General features: G+C 39.5%; 2 protein-coding genes across 5 annotated transcripts in view; one reads left to right on the forward strand and one right to left on the reverse strand.

The window, feature by feature from the left end:
- The window catches only part of hoxc6b (homeobox C6b), a 357,188-nt gene that overhangs the window by 121,215 nt on the left and 211,715 nt on the right, over positions 1–24,258 (reverse strand). The gene's annotated exons all lie outside the window — the stretch shown is intronic.
- On the forward strand, positions 6,309–22,322 carry calcoco1b (calcium binding and coiled-coil domain 1b). Of its 4 annotated transcripts, XM_077204491.1 has the most exons (15): positions 6,309–6,471; positions 8,752–8,846; positions 9,638–9,796; positions 10,031–10,133; positions 11,568–11,776; positions 12,086–12,298; positions 13,135–13,283; positions 13,415–13,484; positions 14,884–15,138; positions 15,472–15,597; positions 17,090–17,152; positions 17,239–17,326; positions 17,440–17,589; positions 19,770–19,844; positions 21,667–22,322. In XM_077204491.1, exons 3-14 carry the CDS (start codon positions 9,665–9,667, stop codon positions 19,802–19,804), a joined length of 1,593 nt encoding a protein of 530 aa, XP_077060606.1. In that variant the 5' UTR covers positions 6,309–6,471; positions 8,752–8,846; positions 9,638–9,664; the 3' UTR covers positions 19,805–19,844; positions 21,667–22,322. The 4 variants fall into 4 exon arrangements, with proteins under 4 accessions (XP_077060606.1, XP_077060607.1, XP_077060608.1 ...); XM_077204492.1 differs by lacking the exon at positions 6,309–6,471 and having other exon boundaries at positions 8,572–8,846; positions 9,643–9,796; XM_077204493.1 differs by lacking the exons at positions 6,309–6,471; positions 19,770–19,844 and having other exon boundaries at positions 8,572–8,846; positions 17,440–17,585.

Consider the following 24,258-nt stretch of genomic DNA (forward strand, 5'->3'; position numbering starts at 1 on the left):
TCTGGGTCGTGAAAAATTATCACTATAGGCTACTAGTATAAATAACAAATAAAATGTCTAAAGCATGTTAATATACAAAAGCAATACAAAAGTAATATAGGCCTAGACCAAATTAGTCGAGAAAAAGGTGAATCTCCTGTGCCAGTCTCCCTCTGGTGCCCCCCCTTCCCCACCTCCCAGTGGTCTGTTCGATTATGCCTCAATCAATGTCAAATGTTGCAGACACCGACCTCAGACATGGCCTCGAAAAGGCACCAAGAGTCGGGGGCGGAAAAAAGGAAAAAGAAGAGACAGCGGAATGATACTCGGGCGTCGCTTGCAGGTAAGACAATGTTTTAAATAAAAATGTTAGTTTTGTAGCGCGGGCACCGTTGCGTCGTGTATGCATGTCCAGGGGGGCGTCGCTAGTAGTGCAAATGATCCGGGGCAGGCTTTTTTAGCCCTGCATGTTGAATCTTTATATTTTAACGGGGGTCCGGGGGTTTCTCCCCCTGGAAATTAAAAAAAAAAGTTTGTTTTAGTTAGTTATTTGATGCTATAAAAACGGCGCTGTGGCGTACATGATTGACAGCTGTGATTGACAGGTTCTCTGAGCAAAATAGTCACTGAAGCAACAACAGACTTTTTTTCGGGATCTTTGGAGGACTGAGGAGATTGGAGCTTTAAATGTAATATCTAAATTTCTATAATTAATTATTTCACACCGACATAATGGTTTGTTCTGCAGCAGAGGCGCGTGCTTACGATTGATTCAGCGAAGTGAGGGCGGGACCAGAGCGGGACGTTGATTTCGCGGCTTTACTTCCTGCTCACTACTGCGCATGTCTGGTCCCGAAATCGCAACTGCGCAGACTCAGGTCCCAAGATGTCAGCGCCATATCGGGACAATGGCGGCTTCACTTCTCGCCAATGGAAGAGAGCGAAGGGGCGTCGTCCATCTTTTTTTACAGTCTATGGTTTGTATATTTTCATATTCACAGAGTTGTCAAATTATTAGGGCTGGGAAAAGATTAATCGCATCCAAAATAAAAGTTGTGTCTACATGATATATGTGTGTGTAGGGCCTACTGTGTATAATTATTTTGTATATATAAATACACACACACATGCACGTATATATTTAAGAAATATTTGCATGTATATACTGTATATATTTATATATAATTTATATTATATATAAATGTAAGTATTTTATATATAAATAACAAATATTTCTTAAATAGCCTACATACATGCAAATGTGTATTTATGTATATATATATATATATATATATATATATATATAAAATAGTTATACAACGTACACAGACATATATCATTCATGTAGACACAAACTTTTATTTTGGATGCGATTAATCACGATTAATCTTTTCCCAGCCCTATAGAATAGCAGAATGGTCTCTTTATAGAGATGTAGACAGTCCCTCTGTTGAGTAAATTCTATTGTGCATTATGTATGGTTATTTGCAGTTTAAAATATGCACTTAATCTGTGTTTTTAGTAATTGTGGTGGTTTTTGGTATTTATAATTTTAACCTTTATATTATTTATTTCTTTTCATATTTGGTGCCATTGTTAATGTAAAATTATTTGTTTGCAGCAGTTATTTTGGAAGTAAAGAGAACCTAACTAAGAAATTCTGAATGGTTGTTATTCCTTGGGTGAGAGGGTGGGGGGTGGGGGGGTGTTGGGGTGCACCACCAAGCATTTGTGCTTATAGGGCACCCAAATGGCTAACGCCGGCCCTGCATGGCATCATAAACACGCCAGTGGCATTAGAGAGCAGCTCACTGTGTGTTCGTATGCAGGTGCTCTTTTTACACAGTAGTTCAAAAAAGACTTTTATGACATTGCACTGAAATAGAGAGACACAGTCTGTGAGAAGAAGAGAAGACATTTCCAGCCCACCCAAATCCATATAGCCAAGAATCAGAAAGCACATCTCCTAAAAATATAAGTTACTTCGAATGTTTCTTGAGCTCTTGCCATTCGAGTAGAAGTTGAAATTTAGCAGTATGTATTCTAGCACGAGAAGCAGTTTATTGAAAAGAAAAAAAACAGGGTCTTTGTAAATTTAATTGCATTGAAGGATGTAAAGGCAGTTTTCCATGTGAATGTCTAAAAACACAATCCTCTCAGTGTTCTTGGAAATGTAGGGCAATAAAACAGTGTTTTTGAAAAATGACTTTATCATCGTTTAAATACGAACAGTCTTATAATGTCTCAAGACAGAAAATCTCTGTCTACCGAGAAAAGCTTGGTGTGTTTAAAGAGAGAACTCATTGTTTACAACTTGGCGAACATTCAAATTTTGATGTTATCAATGACAACAAGATTTACTGCTGTTATGAGTCAGAAGTCTGCAATCCACATTTTCTGTCTCTGAAACCTCTCACCCCCTTTTTATAAGAGACAATCTAACATCTCCACCATGCGCGCAGTAGAGCCACCTTGCAGACAAAAAAGAACTACAACAATAACATTTTCCTCACCCATCCCCCACTTTACCATAGCTGTTCATTCATAAAACCCACCTTCCCCCACTCTTCATTTTACTCTGGTTGATGGAAATATTGTGTCAGAGGCTCAAAATACTATGGATAACCCCATATCTTAACATGTCTCTGTGGTCATGAGCTTTGCTGGCTTAAAGAAACTGGACAACAAGGCATGCACATCCGATTCTGAATTAAATCTGTGGCAACCTATTTAATGAAGAACTTGACATCTCAGAACAGTTTTTTTCTAAGATGCATACAGAATAAGTATTAAGCTCAGTTGCCTATAACATGCCTGAGAAACTGCTTTAACCATGAAAAGACATTTATTATAGTGTGTCTGTTGATCTGTGTGCCCTCAGGTTTATTGCTGTGCTGCACGAGTGGAAATGCTACTTCTACATGAGCAGACTGGCTGACACAATACAATGCATGACTTCTGTATAATGACTAAACAATCTGTAAATATTCTGATCAGTCACACTATATTCCTATGACCTTCTGAAATTAAAATAATAATATATAATTATGGCCATTTGCTAAGCCCTAAAATGGTTGAACTTGAATTTGACATCTAGGGGAGCAGGAAAATTAAACAAAAAAAGCTAGCATTTTTTTGTCATAATGCAGATGCAAAAACAGAGTTTGGAGTCTTGTGAAAGCAAGAATGCAGTAGGTGGCAGCAAAGACCCCAAAATCTCAATGTAAATAGAGACATTTAATTCTAATTCTGAATGAACAGAATTACATTAACAAACAGAATAAAACAAGAAAAAAATATGTAACATTTTATATAATGCTTTTAACATACATTTGGTTACACATCTGGCTTCATGAACTACCACAACCATAATAATAGGTATGACTAGAGTCTATCATGACAAACTACTTTAATAACTTAGTGTACAGATTATCTGGAACAGATGATTATCATAAAATATAATACACTTACATTTTATTATAAAAACTATTCTCAGTTAATCGAGATATGCGTAGTTGAGTTTTGCTGCTCTGACAAAATGGATTCGGTTTTGTGGTTGGATAATAGTTGGAAACTGTGAATAGTGGTTGGAAAAATCTCTAATTCTAAACTTTGTAGAACAATCAAAAACTATTTGCTAAAATAACAGTACACTCTAAAAAATGCTGGGTTGTAAAAACGATCAAAACGCTGTAATATTCATTCCAGGCCACTAGGTGGCGATATCATTTTTTAAAGAAACATTATACACCTGTTGACTGAACATGTGATATGCATGTGCATAACTGCATTGTAGTTAACATGGAAATGGTAATGGTATTGTTTTCAAAAACTGGCACTGTGAAACACGTTTTCAAAAGTTTGCCTTTTCAGGCCCCCAAAGTGCTGTTGTCATGTAAATTAACGACCAAAAGGTATACAAAGTTTTCAGTTTTTAGTTGAGAATGGTGTCGTGTAAACGATCCCTTAGAGTGTTTGAAGACTAAAAGATTAGGGGCCGTTTACATGACACGGTTTTCAACTAAAATTGGAAAACATTTATTGCATTTTGGCCGATCGTTTACACAGAGTTTTGGGGGCCCGAAAACGCAAACTTTTGAAAACGTGTTTCACAGTGCAAGTTTTTGAAAATGGTAGCGTTATGATCTTCGTGTACTACAAAAAAGTGAATTTGAGAAAATGATGAAGTCATGAACATGCCTATTAAATGATCAGTCTATAGGTGTGTATAGTGTTTCTTTACAAAGTGGCATCGCCACCTACTGGCCTGCCAGCAGAATACAGAGTTTTTAGTTGTTTTCGCGAATCTGTGTGAACGAGATACACTCCCTTTCTTTCTCTATCTCTCTTTTTGCACTTGTCCATCATTAAAATTCTAGTGCCATACTACTGCAGTACTTTCCAAATGGAAGGATGGGTGCAATTTACAGAAAATGCTGCTTTTTTATTGTCTATTTCTCCTTAATCAGAGCAGTGAAAAAGGCAATTGATGGCTGATGGAACCACTGACCACACAGCAATTTTATGGCAAGATTTACAGCCAATCTGCTGCAGGGCCACTTTATGGCTCATGCTCACCAAAAAATGCTTATTTCCATAGAAGGATTAAACACAAGGTTAAATCAAAGAGGTGTGCGTAAGTGAGAAGGTCTACATTTCACATATTTACTCCGGTAGCACACGTCTCAGTACGAACGTAATCACTCGTCATGTGATCTATCCTGCATCAGCTGTAGTTTTTGAAGTCCAAATTGGTTTTAGATTACAGATTACAGAGGTAGGAAAATGGGACTTAGAAGGAAATACAGATAAGCTTGAGCACTGCTCGTATGAAGGTCTCGTCCTTTACTCTTATATCTGCTGATCTGACTTGGTTGTCTGACCCAGAAAAGACTTGGTTGACTGCTCAAACTGGCCAAAGGGAACAACCATGACAGTGTTGCTGACCTGAACACCAGTTCCCTCTGATCTCCATTTCTGATGAATTTGGTGGCTGGGTAAGCAGTGTCTGGTGAAATGTTTCTAGAAGTAGTCTGCCAGTGCCAAGAGTTGGCTGTGTCGGCTCAGAAATTCTGATTATTTGCGAGAGTGAAGTCTCTCTCCATCCCATCATCAAGATATGGAGTGAGACAGGATCTAGGTCAGCAATATCTAAGGAGATATAGTCGATGGGCTTCGAGCTGAGGACCCCTCTATTTCCATCAGCACCGTTTGCCTTTAGACTAGAGAGTGTATTTCACTCTCCTAACATCCACCAAAGTGTGATGTGCTGGTTGAGATGAACATACATTTATTTTAAAAATAAAAAACATAAATCTGCTGGGTGACAAGTTGAACTTGATGCTCTGGATGCAGTGCAGCAAATGACTCTCTTAAAGTCCCCCTGTAATCAATCATTTTATCCCTTAAAACTCATCTTTGATCGCCAAATGACAAATTTAAGCGCTTTTCTTTGAAAAAAAAATCTTGAATGTAACTCGACACCCTTGCCTCATTTAGTATACACGGTTCTATGAATATGCAAATGACCCCCGCCTCCACTCACTCACTCGCTCAGAGATCCACTTGTTGAGGATCACACGTTGATCTGATTGGTTAAAAGGTAGTTTGTGATGTCAGAAAAACCAGCGATTCCAAACCGTGTTTTTGAGACTGTCTTTGGTTCACTGCAGTTTTAAGGAGAAAATACTGTTGACATGAATTTACACATGGTTTGTCTAAAAGGCCCCATGAAATCAAAATGTAAGTTTTTTAGCTCATAGGATGAAAAGGCTATGTTAGCCTTAATGTTATAAATAAGCTGGTGTGTTCTAAAACAATGACAAAATTCCCATTTAGGAGATATAAGCATTCAAAACCGTAGAGAGTCCCTCACTTCAGCTAAAATGGATCAAGGGTTTTTATGACGTCACTGCGGACTTCAGCTTCTCATCACATTTTCTGTCCAATCAAATGTTCTCTAGAATCTAAAACTCCGCCCCCTCTGCTATAAATACCACCTGGTCAAGCGACCATGGCTGTACGTTCGGTAGTAAACGCATGCTCAGTGTCAGCTGCTAGTGCTCATCAATTCCATCAGTTAACTGTCAGAGTTACTGGAGTAACATATATACTCCGGGATATTGTTTATTTCGAGTCGGAGTGACTGTCAGGCACGTCCGAAAGCGAGTAACTTTAGAAAACTGGATCAGCGTTGACTCTGTGTTCAACGATTCAGTTTGATTTGGTGAACTGGTTCGACCGGTTTCTCAAAAAAGGACCGGTTCAAAAGAACGATTTTGAACAACGAACCAGACATCACTACCGTTGTCACTTCACGGGGCAATATGGGTTGGAGATGTGTGTTCGGTTGCTCAAACGCTCGAGTTTTATTCCGTTTTTTGAATGAAATGGCTAGAATTTATTCACACCTCTAACGTTACTATTGTATCCAACAGATCAGCGCTCGGATTCGTTTCCATGTGCTGTCAAGTACGACTCGCAGTCTGTGAGGTAAACTAAACACTATTGGCTATTTGAAAAGGCGGAGGAGCCATTCGATATGTCCCGCCTCAGCTTCCTGTTTCGGTGGAAATTACGTCAGCGTATCATACAAAGCTGCGCGTTTCAAGGCACTTCAGTGGGCCTTTAAAGCTTATTAAAAACACCACATAGACATATAAACATTAAAAGCTTCATTTTCACCACAGGGGTACTTTAAGTCTTTTTTTTCCCCACCTTTGAAATTTGTTCTCTGGTCTGATAGGATTTCAAAGGGTTATACTGGGTGACCATTGGCCATCAGGAACGAGTCAGTGTCCATGTTTGTGAGGAGATCAATATGCACTGCTCTGGATCATACACTTGAAAATGACCCCCATCTTTTATCATTCCGACGGCCTGCCTTTATGGTCCAAAGCAGTCTACATCAGTTTAATATAAGACAGGCGAGTGAGTTAACAAGCGGGCAGGTGGCAGATATGCCTTTCTGCGGGGATGATGTTGCCCTCTAAATTTTTTGCATTCGCTGTTGCTGGTTTCTGGTGTTGTCTGATAGTAGATTGTTCTTTTAGCAACCAATAGCTTTTGAGCTTCATACCCACTCTCTCTGGGCCTGAGTGAAGCAGGTGATCATCATAGTCTTTATTGATTAGTTGGGTGATTAGGTGATGTGGGTCAGGGATAATGGGGTGAATCTTCGTCTAAAGGACTCTTACTCACTGTAAAGTTATTTTTCTGTTATTTGCTTAGGGGTAAAAAGAAGGTGAAGTACATTTAAGCAGTTTTCTGACAGAGTTTATGAAAAAAAAAGTGCTGTGTGCTTTCCTCTCAAAAACAAAATACACACACAGCAAAAAAAAAAAAAAAAAAAAAAAGCAGCAAAAAAACTCTTTTTATACAATTGACAGAATTTTCCGTAATTTATAAGAAGCTTTTCCGCAATTGATGGAATTTTCCGGTAATCTATGTTTTCACTGTTATACGGGAGGGGTGCTATAACGCACCTTTGGAGAGAGTACAGAATCTCCTGATCAAAACACGGGCAAAAAAGGAGCAGAAACAAGCGATAAAAACATTTTTGTTCAAAATGTAACTTTCTTTATGAAAATTACCCATATTCAAGCATTGAAAAAAAAAAGAATGCACAAAGCTATAATATATTCATATATTCATACAACAACATATTATTGGGGCCACGTGTCTCTTTCAATTATAATTACAATTTCTAATGCAGCTCTCCAGTGTGTCTTTAATAAGGATTTGTGTGGCATGAGGAAAACAAAAACAAAGATAAACTGAGGGTGAAATTCTTGACAAGAATCCCAAGAATCTCTTAAAAAAACAAACAGGGAATTTGGTCATATGGACAATCAAACATTATTCCATTTTCCTCACTATTCCTCATTCTCTCTTGGCCCACCAAGCATACAGCTGTCATTAATTTCGTGGAATTACTAAACCCAGAACATTCTTCATGTGGTTGTAAGCGCAGAGACAGTTATATGACGAGAATCGCTGCACTAGTCAGATGGTGAAGCTTGGCTTTGCATACTAAGTATATTCAACCCTCCTTCTAACCCACCACCACCACAGCCCCTCTATCTTTCACTCTTCACTATTTATACTTTCCCTACAGTTTCATTCTTGTCATATAGGGAACATTTCTTTCTACTGCTCTTAATACAACATTTCCCCCAGTTCATTTCTCAGTGCTTTTTATGGCATTCATAAACAACACTGTCACTCACACACTGCTTCCTCATTCTCCTCCACTACTCCTGTTCCTCTCACTCTTCTACCACTCAATTTATGGGTGATTTATGTCTTCTGCATAATCTGAAAAATGTCCTATAAATCTTTTCTACAGTCCTTGTTGCCACTGTTCCACATTAGCCCACTCATACAGTCCAGACAAAATGTCAAATCACATTTTTTCCCACATAGCAGGGAATATAAAACTCACTCACTCACTCACTCACTCACTCACTCACACACGCACGCACGCACGCACGCACGCACGCACGCACGCACACACACACACACACACACACACACACACACACACACACACACACACACACACACACACACACACACACACACACACACACACACACACACACACACGAGTGTATGCAATGTAATATTTCTTGCAGATAGGAACACCCCCCCGCGACAGTAGTGTGATCTCACTGACTGATTGGTGATGTTCTGGACTTCATTTCCCAGAGTGCAACAGAGGGGGCAGTTCATCAACATGTGCATTTGTTATTGTTTGTTGCTCTCACACAGTCAGTTTAAGTCTCATCAAGATCATAACCACTCGTACAGGGACGTGGATGGTCTCAGGTGATCTGATTATGCAATAAACCTATCTTTGTCTTAAGGTAAGAGAAAACATTTACCCTTTATTTTAGCCATGGTGTTCCTATGACATTTTAAAATGCAGATTTAGACCATGAAAACTTCCTCGTAGTATTTATTGTTGTTCATTTGTATGCTTATTTTCTGCTGTTCATGATTGGCGTTCCAGTAGCTGAACAAAGGTCATGGATTCAGTTCTTAGGCAGCACACATAGTGATAAAAACTTGATGCTCACTTTGTGAAAAATTGTCTACCAAATGCATATATGTTAATTAATATGTGAAACGTGGCATTTTACTTATTGAAAAGCTCTTAGAAAGTAAAAACATTTGCTGACTGTGAAACCATTCAGCTGTCAATTATATTTAATAACTGTAATGGATTTTTACAGAAGGGCCGCAATGGTTGTGTTTACATATACAACGATTAAATGAAAAGATTGAAGATCATGAAATGAGAATGATTAGTCTATCTGATGGGACAGCTACTTCTGCTGTGTAAACATTCACAGAAGTCTGTTACCCCATCTCTCATGCAGTTTCACAACACATGGACATCTAATACAGCCGTCTGCGGTGCCAAGCATTCCTGTAGTTTGTAGTTTAATGGAAAGACACTAAATATAGCTGACTACACAAACATGATTGTGCTGACTCATATTTCCAGCCACTTGAGTTATTTTCGAAGAACTGAAAATGTTCATTAATCGTACATCTGATCCATGTGAACAGCAGTGTTATGGTCTTGGATGCTGAACATACATAACCAAAAGAGTTTTCAAAGTTTTTGTTTTTGATTGTGTTTCTTTGTCAGTGCAGACATCTGAGCTGATTTATAACTATGGAGGAAAGCAGAACTGTGAGCTTCAGAGATGTTGCAGAGAACTATTTCTCAGATACGAGGGTGGACTGTCGCTACACTATAAGTAGTCAACACGATTGGAGCAGTCATGACTGGATAGGTCTATTTAAGGTAAAACACAGTGTTTATTCACTACAGAACACAATAGCTGTAAGACTGCATCCTTTGAAGTTTGAACCGGGTGTTGTTACAAGGGACGGTCAAGCCTGTGACTGTTGAGTAAGTTGAAACCTAATACTTTTGTTTAAAAGGATGCAGCCTCTGAATTTGGATGTAGCTAATGTGTGTAAAGGATGGACCTGCAAAGCAAATACCTCTTTTGTTATAACTCCCCTTGTTTCACAGGTGGGATGGCCGACAGTGAAAGATTACCACACTTTTGCCTGGGCTCTAGCACCAGAAGGGTACCAAACCGGAACAGACGCCAACTGTAGTGTGGCCTTTTACTGTATGTTTATATTTGATATATTATACTATTTTATCTATTTTGTTTATAGCCTGTGATACACATGCATGCAGTCACATGTCCTACTCCAGTGAAATAACAACTTCAGTTCTTGGTAGAACAAGAACACTCGAGTTATCTGATACTTTATAACTATTGCAACACTATTCCAAGTGCCTGACATCTTAAAGGCTGTAGCAAATTAAGGAAATTTGAGTATTTATAACTATTATAAATATTATAGATCAGCTGGAGGAATTAACTTAATGTATCAGAATTAACACCACAATCAATAGTTAATAGAGTAAATAGTTTTTTAATTCTAAGAAATATTCATTTCCAGGGCTAATTTCAGGAGTACTACTCAGAGCATGTAGCCAAAATCTGCATGATTTATATATGAGCATGAACCACAAATAACTTAATGTGTGACAAAACAAGTCTTTAGTAAATAGACTAAATACTTAACATACATGCATACAGTTTAGCAATGGAAAGAGAGCCGAGGTAGAAAACAGGAAAGCAAGAAGTAATAGCATTGTTTGAAATGCTTCAGCAGATCAACAGCCTTGAGCAAACCATCGGCTTCTTAGTTTTAACACACACCTCATTGAAAGAAGTAGGGGATACTTGATGATTTGATAAATGCACGTCTCGGCCATTTGAACAAAACTGTGCTGATGCAATTTGATGAGGCTCCAGTTTATCTTTGCTGAAGTTGTCTTGATGAGAGAGAACCAGTTGGAGTCAGATGATCTTTGGTGGATGGAAAGACAAGGCCATAGCCTGGCACAAACCTAAGGCTCCTAAGAAGACTTCTAGCCCATCTTCAATTTCTCAGAATCAGCAAAGGCAAAAAAGGGGGCCTGATCTTGTGATCAGAGACCATTTAAAGCATGAAGATGTCACGAGTGAGAGGCGAGAGAGCCAATAAAGAGTTGTTTCTTTGGAGGGAAACTTTACGATCCTTTGTCTTCTAGTGTGGTGATTGGTAATTGATAATTTGATTGGTTGTTGATTGAGAAACTATTAAAGATTCTTATAATACTGATATGCTGCATATGTATTGACATATAATGTACATGCTCATTCATGAAATTAAAATAGAAAATCATAGATACTAAACATGCTATTCATGTGATCTTGATTAAGGAAAGCATTCATTCAAAGAGTTTAGATTAATAGATAAAAGAACATGCATGATTACATAGGGAGATTGTACATATCTCAAGTGATTATATATAGAGGTTATAGGATTATGATTTCTTTGAGTTGTAAACCTTCGCTCTTTGGGTGAGGGATATTGTGGATTATTTGTTAAATTTAACAATTAATTGTGTGTCTGAGCTGTGTCAGTCACTAGGCTGTACCAGGCCATTTATGTGTAAATTTTTTTAGGTTTCTGATCTTTATTCCACTCTTCCTGCCATCTTTCAGCATCTTATCTACCAAAACCCGGTGGGGAGGCGTATCAGTTTGTGTATGTGGATGAACATGGTGAGGTATCTGCAGTCAGTTCTCCGTTTTCTTTCTGTGCTCCAAGACCTCTGGACGAACTTGTTACGGTAGAGCAGGAGAAAAACGGCGAGGAAGAGGAGGATGGAGACGACCTGCTGCTGGTGGTGCCGAAGGCTCTGATCCTACAGGTGAGGCTTCATTCAACACTAGAGATCAGAGAACAGATCTGACTGTTACAACACTGTTTTTCAACCGCCACAATTCATATCTGGACACCTAAGAAGACACATGTAAAAGATGTCTGTCATTGTACCATATGACAAAATATCAAGGCATTATTTTAAAGAAAATGTTGATTCACAAAGCAAAGTTTTGGGAAAATATTCTGTTATTTAACAATGACATTCAGATTTTTTAGGTAACTTTTTAGGCCACTGTTTCTGCCATAATATTTTATTTACTCTCTTTCTATTTAAAAAATATATATATTTCCACAGAGTCTCTTAGAAGGATGTCAGCGTGATTTACATGAGTTGCATAAGAGGTTTGAGACTGCAGATGTTGAGGTGGAGAGAGAGAGGAAGAAATGGATGATGGACAGAGATGAGTTTGAAAGCGTACGAAATAAGATGAGGAGTCAGATTGATGAGTTAAAAGACAACCTGAGGCAAAGCACTGAAAAAATTGAGGAACTGGAGCAAAAACAAAAGGTACAATCAAAGTTTTAGGTTTCATTGGTTAATGTTGGTTAAAGTATTGACTAACCTTATCTAACAACGAGTAGTACATTTTCTACAGTATTTAATAATCTCTGTTAACATTATTTAATAAAAATGCAACTGTTCATTGTTAGTGCATGTTAGCTCCGATTTGTTAAATAATATTAAAATATAATTTAACAAACAGTTACTATTTTTGATTTTAATAATGTATTAGTAAAAGTTTAAGTTAAAGGGTTAGTGAAAAAAATAAAATTATGTCATTAATTACTCTCATGTTGTTCCAAACCCATAAGACTTTTGATCATCTTCGGAACACAAATGAGGATCTTTTTGATGAACTCTGATCTTTTTGATTAAATCCTTTTGTCCCTCCATTGACAGTCTACGCAACTACCACTTTCAAACCTCAGAAAGGCAATAAAGACATCATTAAAGTATCGCAAGTGCTTTGTTTGCACAAAAAAAAAACACAAAATCTACCACTTTATTAACAAAATATTAATCTTGTATGACATAAGCGTGTTGTGTTAATGCAAGAGCATACGTTGTTGTGTGGACGTGTGTTCGAGAAAAAAAATCTTCATTTGTGTTCCGAATATTTACAAATGTCTAACGAGTTTAGAACGACTTGAGTGTGAGTAATTAATGACAGAATTTTTAGAATTTACAGATTAATAAATGTTTTAGAAGAAATGTTCAATTAATGTAGTTAACTATGGAGCCTTATTGTAAAGTGTTACACAATAAAAAAAATTGGCCATGTTTCTGGACCACCTCAAATTTGTAATCAGAAAAGCAAAAACAAATCCACCATTTATCATCAGGATGTGCAGAACACCCATGAAAACATGTCTGCTGAACTGAATGGACTTCTAGCAGAGAGAGCTGAAAACCATCAGCGGATCAGAGAACTCCAACAGGAGGCTGCCACTCTGACTCCACAAAAACAGGACATAGAGGCCGAGCTGGACAGGTGATTTACGACTTATATTATACTTTGTTTATGGACTGTTCATTTCAATAACATAACTAACTGATTGAGTCAAATAGCGGTTAAGGAAAAGAAAACACAATACGATAGAAACATGCCATTTTCCTCTGCAGAATGAAGGAAAGAGTTAAAAAGATGACCACACAAAGGCGAGATGAAGAAAAGGAGAAGAAAGATTTGCAGGTGAATTATACTATATATAAATTTGGTCAAGTCATCTTAATTTATACAGCGCTTTATACAACGCAGATTGTTTCAAAGCAGCTTCACATTAATAAAGAGGAAAACAACAGAATAAATGATGCAAACAGAATCTAATTCTAGTGAATTTAATTCTGCTGTAAAGCAGCTCTAAAAAAGACAGTGGTGTCATTATTCAGCTCAAGTCAGTTCAGTTTTGACTCAGTTCGGTTTATGAAACTAATTATGAAACAAAATGGATTCAGGTGTGAAGCAGCTCTGCAGAAAACAGAAGTGTCATCATTCAGCTCAATTCAGCTTTCTTCTCATCCACTCATGTCAGTGCAGTCAAATCAACAATATTACTGAAAATTGTTCAGTTCAGTGTTGGTTCAGTTCAGTTCAGTTCAATAACTGTAAATTAAGAGTATGAAATTCAACATCGGAATGTTCTAACTTTTTACATTCTACATTGTAATATTTTCTGGGTTTTTTTAAAAATGTAGCGGTTACAAAAAAAACTTCATGCATTTTTTAGAAGAACATTTTTTTGGTTGTGCTTCGGCTCTTCGTGACTGTGTGGATAAATATGATTCTCCTACTACTCATTAAACATTCACTACTAAGCCTAAGAAATATAACCAGTTTAGAAAGGATCTCAAGCTGACTAGCTGAAGATTTTACTGTAGCTTTACCCATCCAGCACAGCACTACAACAACATAATGAAATGATCTTCACTATAGATAATGCTTTACAGTAAACTCGGAGAGATACATATGACAGTTTATCTGTTCAATAAAACACCTTACTCAACTGTAGAGTAATAAAACACCATTATCTCAGGGTTGCTTTTACAACATTTCAAATCCCTGAGTTCTCGCCATCACCGAAAGCCAAGTCGATGTTGATTCTTGTTTTATACGAGCTCTGTCTCGTTTTCTTTTCTCCAGCACACTCTTACCTGTTCAGCGTTTGTTTAAAACGGGTGATTCCCCGGAGGTTGGCGATTTAGCCGGTCCATGTTAACCTTTCTCACTCATTGTGACAACTAACCTCTGAAAATCCCCCCCTAAAACACACACACACACACACACTTAACTAACCTCGGAAAATCCCACACCAGACACGCGTCAAAGCAGCCGGAGTAACTTTATTTACGGATATGACGAGACACGCACGGACGAGTTATGCATATACACAATTTCCCGCAAAACCATAGCATATTGAATCCGAGTAAGACAAAAACACGCTTTGGAAGAAGGATTGATGTATTGGCTTTTCGTTAAAATGAACAAAAAAAGTTAGATGGTGTATCATTTTTTTAAAAACATTGCTAAATTATATCCCGGACTAATGCTGTAAAACTGCATGATTTGTATGGAATGGGTATTTCCTCTGCAGATTGAGAATGAGCAGACACACAAAGATCTGCAGACCCTACAGGAGCGTCTGGAGGCCAGTGAGCGCAGCACTGATGCCCTCCGCAGGGATCTTAGTGAACTGGGATCCATGCAGAGCCACAGCCATGCAGAGCTGCACCAGGTCCGTCTACAGTCAGCACAGATCAATGTACAACTGTCCCAGGCCAACCTGGCTCTGCGTGAGGGACAATCTGTCTGGGCCCAGGAGAGAGAGGCTCTGAGACACAGTGCTGAGGTTACTACAGTACTACTTTTATATCTCACAACCAATTCGTAAGAGTGAGTAAAAGGTGTCTAATTCCTACGATTTGCCTAAACCCACCTGATGGGTAAGTTTAGGGGCGGGGTCAGGTGTAGGCCATTCGTACGAATTCATGGGAATTGGGCAACTTGTAAAATATGTTCGATTTAGCAAAAATACGTGCAAATTCGTACGAGTGAGGTTGTATGAATTTGTACGAATTAGCCACCTCGTAAAATCTGTACGAATTGTCGTGAGATCGGACTGGTCCAGCCATAACACTTACTAGTAAGTGTGTGACTCAAAATCTTTGTACCCTTGGTAAAGCTGGATAAGGATCGTGTCCAGAAACTGAGCCGTGAGCTTCAGAAGAAGGAAGAGTGGCTCCAGGAGGAGAGAACGGAGCGAGAGAAACTGGAAGTGGAGCTTGGGATTGAGAAGGATTGTAACCGGGTAAATATTCCATGACACATGCATGGCCCTATAATTAAACTTTCACCTCATTCAGAGCCTTCTGTTTACCCAGCACATATGTGGGTTAGGTTACTGGTCTTGGAGCAACACCAGTATGAGGCAAGTGTTGCTATTAAAAAAAACTGTAAATAAGTTGACCAAAATAGATCTGAAACACGACTATAAATTGCACATGTATATGTTTACAGAAGTGTTTTCCCCCCTGATTATTCAAATGAATAGATGCCATGACACACTTGTTAACTTGGTTGATAAGAAACTTAATAAAACACTTGATCTTGAAATATTGAATGTGGAAACATATTTTAATTTCGGCATGAAACAGAATTTGCTATCGTCTTTTCTTCGCTATTGTGAGTAAATCTGAGTGAAACGCTTCTGGAACAAAAACAAATGTAGGACAGGGCTTGATTTTGTCTGTGGGGAATTGATTGGAGGGTTGTTGTTTGCTATCGGTGGATCTCATGTGAGTGCCAGGTTGCTCTGCCCTCATCATCATAGAAGAGAAGAGATGTCATTGAGTTCTTGGTCACAACATTAGAACCTAGAACAACATTCCTGTCCAAAAATTTTGTCCTAACAATATTCCTACCCCTAAACCTAACCCTACCCATAACTTATCCCTAAAATCAGAGGGAAATGATCTGTGAATAACACTGATGTAGAAGCACCTAACCCTGGTTGTAACCCTAAACTTGACATAATCTGTAAACTTGTCCCTTAAATCTGATTGGTTGACTGGAATGTTGTTCCAGGATCAACAAAGATGTTGATCCAGGAACAAGTTGTATTTCAATTCAGGTTCTGCTCGGAACCAAGAGGGAGGGGAAGTTATTTTGATTACAAATTATGAGCCACATGAATTTAAAAAATGTGCACAGATAAATCATCATAAATCTTTTAAAATAAATACTATGATATTCTATAACAATTATTTTTTTGTTGAAACCAAGCTGGCACATTGATTTTTTTTAATCCCTCCATATTGATGTCACACTGTGGTAGACATTTACATCAGAGAGAGAGAGATGACATTAGACAATCATAGCAGTGTGTAACACTCTGTGTAGAGGCTACACTAAATCAAAGTTTAGACCTCAATACATACAAGTCAGGCAGGCACTAAATATATAAACTCAGTTAGCCATGTATTAAACACATGTACTGTAAGTGAATCAACAGTACAGACACACAAAATATAAAATTAAAAGAACTTCCTCCAAAGTTCTCGATTTCTTTCTCTCAAAAAAGGAAAACTTACTTCAGGAGTTTGCTTATAATTTATACTTATAAGTAAAACTTATATGAAAGACATTATAATTCAAAAGGCAATGATGACCACATTCCTATGCAGGCATCTTAGGCAAATACAGGCATGAATGCGATAAGTGATGGAGTTTGACAAGAGACGCTTTGAGATTAAATCCCTCACACTGAATGAAGTTTTCTCTATCATGTGTGTAAATCATAGGAACTGAGAGCCAGTCTGAGAGCCCTGCAGAAGGAGCAAGAACAGCATCAGCTGGAGAAACAGGTCAAAGCTTTCTGAATCTGTGTCTGACTGATCTGATCTGATCTGATGTCATGCTTGCTGACTGCTAGTGTTTTATTCACAAACAGGAGCTCTTAGATCATATCCGTGTGCTGGAGCTGAGACTGGACACTGAGACAGATGCCAAGTGGACGGAGGCAGCGGCTTCACCAACACGTCAGTTCACATGATCCATCATCTCTTCTCTTTATGCAGACATACATAAAAGGCTCTAGTGCTTGTTATATTACAGTAAATCATCATCTTATTCATCATCATATTTCTTGCAGCTTGCATTGATAGCCCTCCATCAACTGAAGAAAAGTCCCAACAAGATTCTTTACCCGAGCTGTCTTTAAGTGTGCTAGACAGTGAAGAGTTCAGCTCTCATAGGTCAACAGAGCAAAGCCAAAAGGAAAATGAGAACGATATGATGGCAAGTACCACAAAAATGAAATATGCTTAATTACTGTAATATTCAACTAAACTTAAAAACAATGTTTAACGAAAGCATTTGAAGCATTACATCCAAAAACACAGGGATCTTAACCACAAAATAAGAATGATGTTCCCTTTGTTAAATGAACTATAGGCTCAAATTAATATGGAATTCCAACAAGTTAATGACTAGTTAATAATCGAGTGCTTCAAATCTTTTTTTACACATAATGACGTTCCTCTTCAGTTGGTCAGTCGACGCCATGTCGAGACCGACAAATAGGTATTTCACTAAAGAGGCCAATCTACTTCGAGTGAAACTAAACAAGCCAATGCACATTGGCGTGCAATCATCAGCTGTTCCGCCTCGCAGCGCGGGTATATAATGAGCAATAAGTGTGATTGCACTTCAGCTTTTTGCTTTGGAGCCAAGCACTTCAAAGGCCGCTACAAAGCAGGGACGTGCTGGTCCGCACGGACAACACTGCGACCGTTGCATACATCAACTGACAAGGTGGACTACACTCCCGCCGCATGTCGCAACTTGCCCACCATCTCCTCCTCTGGAGTCAGAAGCATCTGAGGTCGCTTCAAACCATGTATGTCCCAGGGGTGCTCAACCGTGTGACAGACAAGCTATCATGAGCTGTGCTCCCGGGAGAATGGATGCACTGGATACATGGATGCTCTGGCACACTGCTGGCCCCAGGACCTCCGCAAATATGCGTTTCTCCCAGTGAGCCTACTTGCAAAGTCAGGGAGGACGAGGAGCAGGTCCTTCTAGTGGCTCCTTATTGGCCCACCCAGACTTGGTTCCCAGAACTCATGCTCCTCGTGACCGTCCCTTCCTGGCCCATTCCTCTGAGGAAGGATCTTCTGACTCAGAGACGGGGCACGCTTTGGCACCCGCGTCCAGAACTCTGGAAACTCCATGTGTGGTCCCTGGACGGGACGCTGAGGTTCTAGGTGATTTACCCTCAGAGGTACTTAACACCATCACTTCTGCACAGGCGCCATCCACGAGACGTGTGTACGCCTTGAAGTGGAACCTGTTCATCGAGTGTTCTTCTCGCAGAGAAGACCCCCGAAGATGTTCGATAGAGTCTGTGCATTCCTTCTTGCAGCAAGGGTTGGAGCAAAGGCTGTCACCCTCCACCCTCAAAGTACATGCTGCAGCTATGTCAGCATTTCACGACCACATTGATGGCAAAACAGTAGGAAAGCACGACCTGGTCGTCAGGTTCCTTAGGGGGGGGGGCGAGACGATTAAATCTTCCTCGACCCCCCTCCATAGCTTCTTGGAACCTTTCCCTGTTGCTTCGAGCACTTCAGGATGCTCCCTTTGAGCCCTTGCAATCAGCAGACTTAACGTGTAGAGCCTTTCTCTTCCCGTGTTCTCACCCTAAACGGGTAGAAGCACCGAGAGGTTCTGCTCTGTTGGCTTGTTGCACCTTACTGTGCACCCTTATTACTCCAGAGTGAAAAACCTGTTGAGTCCTCCAACTTCCTCGGCCCGGACATGGCGGAACGCCTGGCGCCAGACCTTTATCTGCTAAATCCTTGAGAACCGGGTCTAGGCCGGGTCCCATATGTGTGACCCTAAGGGGATCCCATATGTGTATATTTTCTCCACGGCTGCTCCTAATGGAAGCCTGTGTCTTTCCCTTGGGCTAAGTCACCCAGTATTCATATGTAGTACAGCCTTCGGGCTAGTCCATATGTATTTCCCACATAACGTTCTCCTTCCTAACAGGAAGGGCATGCTTTCCCAGTGTTATCCAATATCTCACTGTATGGGTTATCATGGAACAACAGTGACACTCTGTGTAAGCCTCCTCCTATCGTCCTTCCAGGCAAGAAGGAGCAGAGGCTTGCACAGGGCGCTGGATGGGGTGCAGCAGCTGTGGCCCTTTGGTAGGGATTCCTATTCGTCAGTCTTGACATGGCGTCGACTGACCAACTGAAGAGGAACGTCTCGGTTACATATGGTAACCAAAGTAGATTGGCCTCTCTAGCGAGATTCCTATTCGTCGGTCTCGATGTGGCGTCTCCGTTCCCTCCTTCAGGGAGAACGAGGGTTACCATATGTAACCGAGACATTTTCATCATATATTGTGAAAGTTTATACATAAAAACATGTGATTAACTTTTGTTTTGTACCAAACCCCTTATAAAAAGCAAGAGGATCTAGAAGCAGTATTCCAGTATCATTGCTGACAAACCTTTACTTCTTTTTGAACACAAAGACAGTCTTCAGGTGATATGATGCACAGATTCAGTGAACATTTTTCTGAGTTTTTCTGTTGTATAACTCAAGCCTGTGAACCAATTTATACATTAGGAACATTAGTTCCTGTGCTCCTGTTTTCCTTATGAACAATAAGTGTTTGGAAATTATTTGCCTTGCATCTGTAATGAGTTTCACTACATTCTTTATAATTTAATGTTGTCATGTTATTACAAAACAGATACATCTTACACCATCAGCTCTTTAAATTCTCACTACTCATCACCAGAATTGACTATCTACAATTTCAAATCTTTAACAGAGCAATGTATTTTTTTTTGTCACTTTGTAATTTTTGGCTGTCATTTAGGACTTTGTGGTATGAAGGTTTATCGCTTTGGATAAAAGCGTCAGCTAAATGAATAAATGAAGGCAGGTTGAGTTTTGATGAAGTTTTCATCGGTGTAAATGTGTTAGGATAAGCCAAAACAACACATTTACCGCAGACAAGCCCACAGAATTTTGATGAAATTTTTAAACCAAGGCCCTGTCCCAAATAGAACCCTAAGCCCTCGCGATCTTCCTCCGAATCCACACGGTTGTGACGGCAAAGGAGAGTATATTGGCCACAAAGGGGGCACTCACAAACAAACTTCTGAAACCTAAAATGGCAAATGGGACACCCACTTAACGGACAAGTGTACACAGCGGCCACTGAAAGACCACTAGTGCACATGAAGTGTGGCTTTAGGGACAGGGCCCAAATGTGGTACTCTGCAGTCTGCAGGTCAGAGTAATGCGCATGCTGGAATCTCTTTACAATCGCTCATGAAAGCTGCCTGTGAAGGTGTAGGGTAGGGTTAGACTCATGGCACTTTTCCATGGTACTGTCAGGGTTTGGGTAGGTGAAAGGAGCGAGGACTCAAGTGCAGGTCAAGGGGTATTTAATGACAATAAAATAAAACAAAACATACAACAAAAACTACCCTGAGGGGGAAGACTTGACTTGACTTGACTTGACTTGACTTGACACACACAAGGGTAAATATACGATGTACATATGACGGCGAACCAGCACACGACTGCAAACACTAAATAGGGAGAGCAAACAAGGCAGGTAACGAGGGAGGACAGGTGGGGCAAATGAATCAATAATCAGGTAACAAGATGGGAGGGGCTAGACAACCTACAGGAGAGCACATGGCACAAGGAAACATGTGACAATCCAACAAACACAATCACCAGCTATGTGCCCCAACAAAACAAGACATGGACACACAGCTAATGAGAACACTTATAAGCTATGACAACATGAAAGCACGCAGCCAGTGATAAACACAAGCTGCATGCAACACAGCACAAGACAAAACATGACATGTAAGCTCATGAAACCAGGCACACAGACAAGACAAAACAGGAGTGTCAGGGCTCTGTCACAAAACCAAGAAATGGACAAGACAGAAGTGACAGAACCCTGACAGGGACGGCTTGTAGCATTGGGTACCTTTCGTCACGCCCATTTCTCTGACCTGTAGCTCAATTTGGAAGTGCATACTAGTATACACTACTACTCGTTTACTAGCACCAGTGCGGGCTCGGCAGAAGTGCGCATCGAGGGCCTAAAAGACCTAAAATGACAAATTGGACACCCTACTTTCTACTGGACATAACAGACATGCGCACGCGGCAGCCATGAAGTGCATATGAAGTGTGACATTTAAGACAGGGCCATATATATGCCTAAACTAACCAAACTAAGGGATAAAAGAAAACTCACCAGGTTCCTGAAACGCTTCAAGAGAGCTGGGTGTGAAAACACACACAGACAACATGTTCTCTGTCTTCCCTACAGTGGTCTTACTGACGCCCCCTTGAGGTGAACCAGAGGTGGACAGAAGAAACCTGTGTTTACATCAGCGCATGAAGATCATGTGCTCCTGATCAGTGTGAAATATCAAAAGAGTTTTCTGAGCTGGCTTATTATGTCATTTAATAGATGCTAAGAGTGCGGTCTGTGGTAGTTCCAGTTGTGGGAAAGTGTCTGTCAGTATGAGTCTCCATTAAGAGGAAGGTGATGTAAATGATGTATGTCTAGATATGCCATATCTGGCGCGTTCAGCATGAAAATCAGTTCCGTATGACAAAGAAATTCCATTACAGAGTGCTATAATACAAAGTGTATATTTAAAATAATGGGAATGAACTGTTATATTTTTGATCTAGCAGAAATTAGTCTTTTTGAATTTTGAGAGAGAAAGTGGAATGTTTCTGATCAGATGAGTTGATAGAGGGGAAAAGATGGGACTGATTACGATCTTTACACAGGACACAGTTTAGCTTTTGATTTCACTTTAGTTTTCTCTGTTAAGAATGTGATCTCTTTGTTGAGATGGGTGTGCTGGTTGTGGGTTGGTGGTTCTGTATTACCTGACAATTACATAAGTGCATTTAAATGATCAGTTCTCCATTTTAGATTTTTTTATTTATTAAATAAACACTTTATCTTAAGAGTTTGTCACTGTTTGTTCTTTTCTTGTAATGCTGTTATGCTATCCATCCTTGATCTAAACTCTATATGTCCTCAGGCTGGTTGGACCTGAAATTACAAGAAAAACAACAACAGTATATATATATATACACTCACCTAAAGGATTATTAAGAGCACCATACTAATACTGTGTTTGACCCCCTTTCGCCTTCAGAACTGCCTTAATTCTACGTGGCATTGAGTCAACAAGGTGCTGAAAGCATTCTTTAGAAATGTTGGCCCATATTGATAGGATAGCATCTTGCAATTGATGGAGATTTGTGGGAAGCACATCCAGGGCACGAAGCTCCCGTTCCACCACATCCCAAAGATCCTCTATTGGGTTGAGATCTGGTGACTGTTGGGACCATTTTAGTACAGTGACATTGTCATGTTCAAGAAACCAATTTGAAATGATTCGAGCTTTGTGACATGGTGCATTATCCTCCTGGAAGTAGCCATCAGAGGATGGGTACATGGTGGCCATAAAGGGATGGACATGGTCAGAAACAATGCTCAGGTAGGCCGTGGCATTTAAACAATGCCCAATTGGCACTAAGGGACCTAAAGTGTGCCAAGAAAATATCCCCCACACCATTACACCAGCACCACCAGCCTGCACAGTGGTAACAAGGCATGATGGATCCATGTTCTCATTCTGTTTACGCCAAATTCTGACTCTACCATCTGAATGTCTCAACAGAAAATGAGACTCATCAGACCAGGCAACATTTTTCCAGTCTTCAACTGTCCAATTTTGGTGAGCTCTTGCAAATTGTAGCCTCTTTTTCCTATTTGTAGTGGAGATGAGTGGTACCTGGTGGGGTCTTCTGCTGTTGTAGCCCATCCACCTCAAGGTTGTGCGTGTTGTGGCTTCACAAATGCTTTGCTGCATATCTCGGTTGTAACGAGTGTTTATTTCAAAGTTGCTCTTTTATCAGCTTGAATCAGTCGGCCCATTCTCCTCTGACCTCTAGCATCAACAAGGCATTTTTGCCCACAGGACTGCCGCATACTGGATGTTTTTCCCTTTTCACACCATTCTTTGTAAACCCTAGAAATGGTTGTGCGTGAAAATCCCAGAAACTGAGCAGATTGTGAAATACTCAGACCGGCCCGTCTGGCACCAACAACCATGCCATGCTCAAAATTGCTTAAATCACCTTTCTTTCCCATTCTGACATTCAGTTTGGAGTTCAGGAGATTGTCTTGACCAGGACCACACCCCTAAATGCATTGAAGCAACTGCGATGTGATTGGTTGATTAGATAATTGCATTAATGAGAAATTGAACAGGTGTTCCTAATAATCCTTTAGGTGAGTGCATATATATATAGTATGCTATTGTATGCTTTTTTTGTCATTTTCAACATGCATGTGTATTGTGTGTTTATTTCAATTATAATGCCTCTATTCGACATTAGGGATTTGTTGTAAATTTGTAGTCTATCGGTTTTTTGGTTGTTTTTTGATAATGAATCAGGCTTAAATAATGGATCAGGATTAAAAATGTATGGTTCATGCTTAATGATTTAAATTCAAATTCTATTAAAAACAAGTAAGGAGTGTTTCTATGTAGCACTGACACAGTCATGTGATGATCAAACCAATTTATTGCAAATTGCATGGACATTTTTCTTATTTAAAAGAGTTAAACGTTAAAACCTTTAAAAAAACTTTTAACCTTAAAAATCTTTTTTTTAAAGTGACCTCTAAATTCCCAAAGCATTCAAAATTCTAGCCCACAGTGAAATATTAGAAATTCAACCACCTCCAACTTATGACTAATCATGAATAAATCTGATAGTCAGTCTCTTGTAGAAACCCTATGTATTTGATTTTACATAGTATCGTTCTCCTCCACTCCTGTCCTGAACTCTCTCTCTCTCATTGTGAAATTAATTGTGGTTTTACTGT

This window comes from Siphateles boraxobius, unplaced genomic scaffold (genome assembly GCF_051911475.1).
Source record: "Siphateles boraxobius isolate OS27281-9 unplaced genomic scaffold, OSU_SipBor_1 5, whole genome shotgun sequence".
Classification (NCBI taxonomy): domain Eukaryota; kingdom Metazoa; phylum Chordata; class Actinopteri; order Cypriniformes; family Leuciscidae; genus Siphateles; species Siphateles boraxobius.

Excerpts from the sequence above, each read along its gene's own strand:
- calcoco1b (XM_077204491.1), top strand. The coding sequence starts at position 9,665 with ATGGAGGAAAGCAGAACTGTGAGCTTCAGAGATGTTGCAGAGAACTAT. Across the intron at positions 11,777-12,085 it reads CGAAGGCTCTGATCCTACAG|AGTCTCTTAGAAGGATGTCA; the intron begins GTGAGGCTTCAT and ends ATATTTCCACAG. Across the intron at positions 13,284-13,414 it reads ATAGAGGCCGAGCTGGACAG|AATGAAGGAAAGAGTTAAAA; the intron begins GTGATTTACGAC and ends TTTCCTCTGCAG.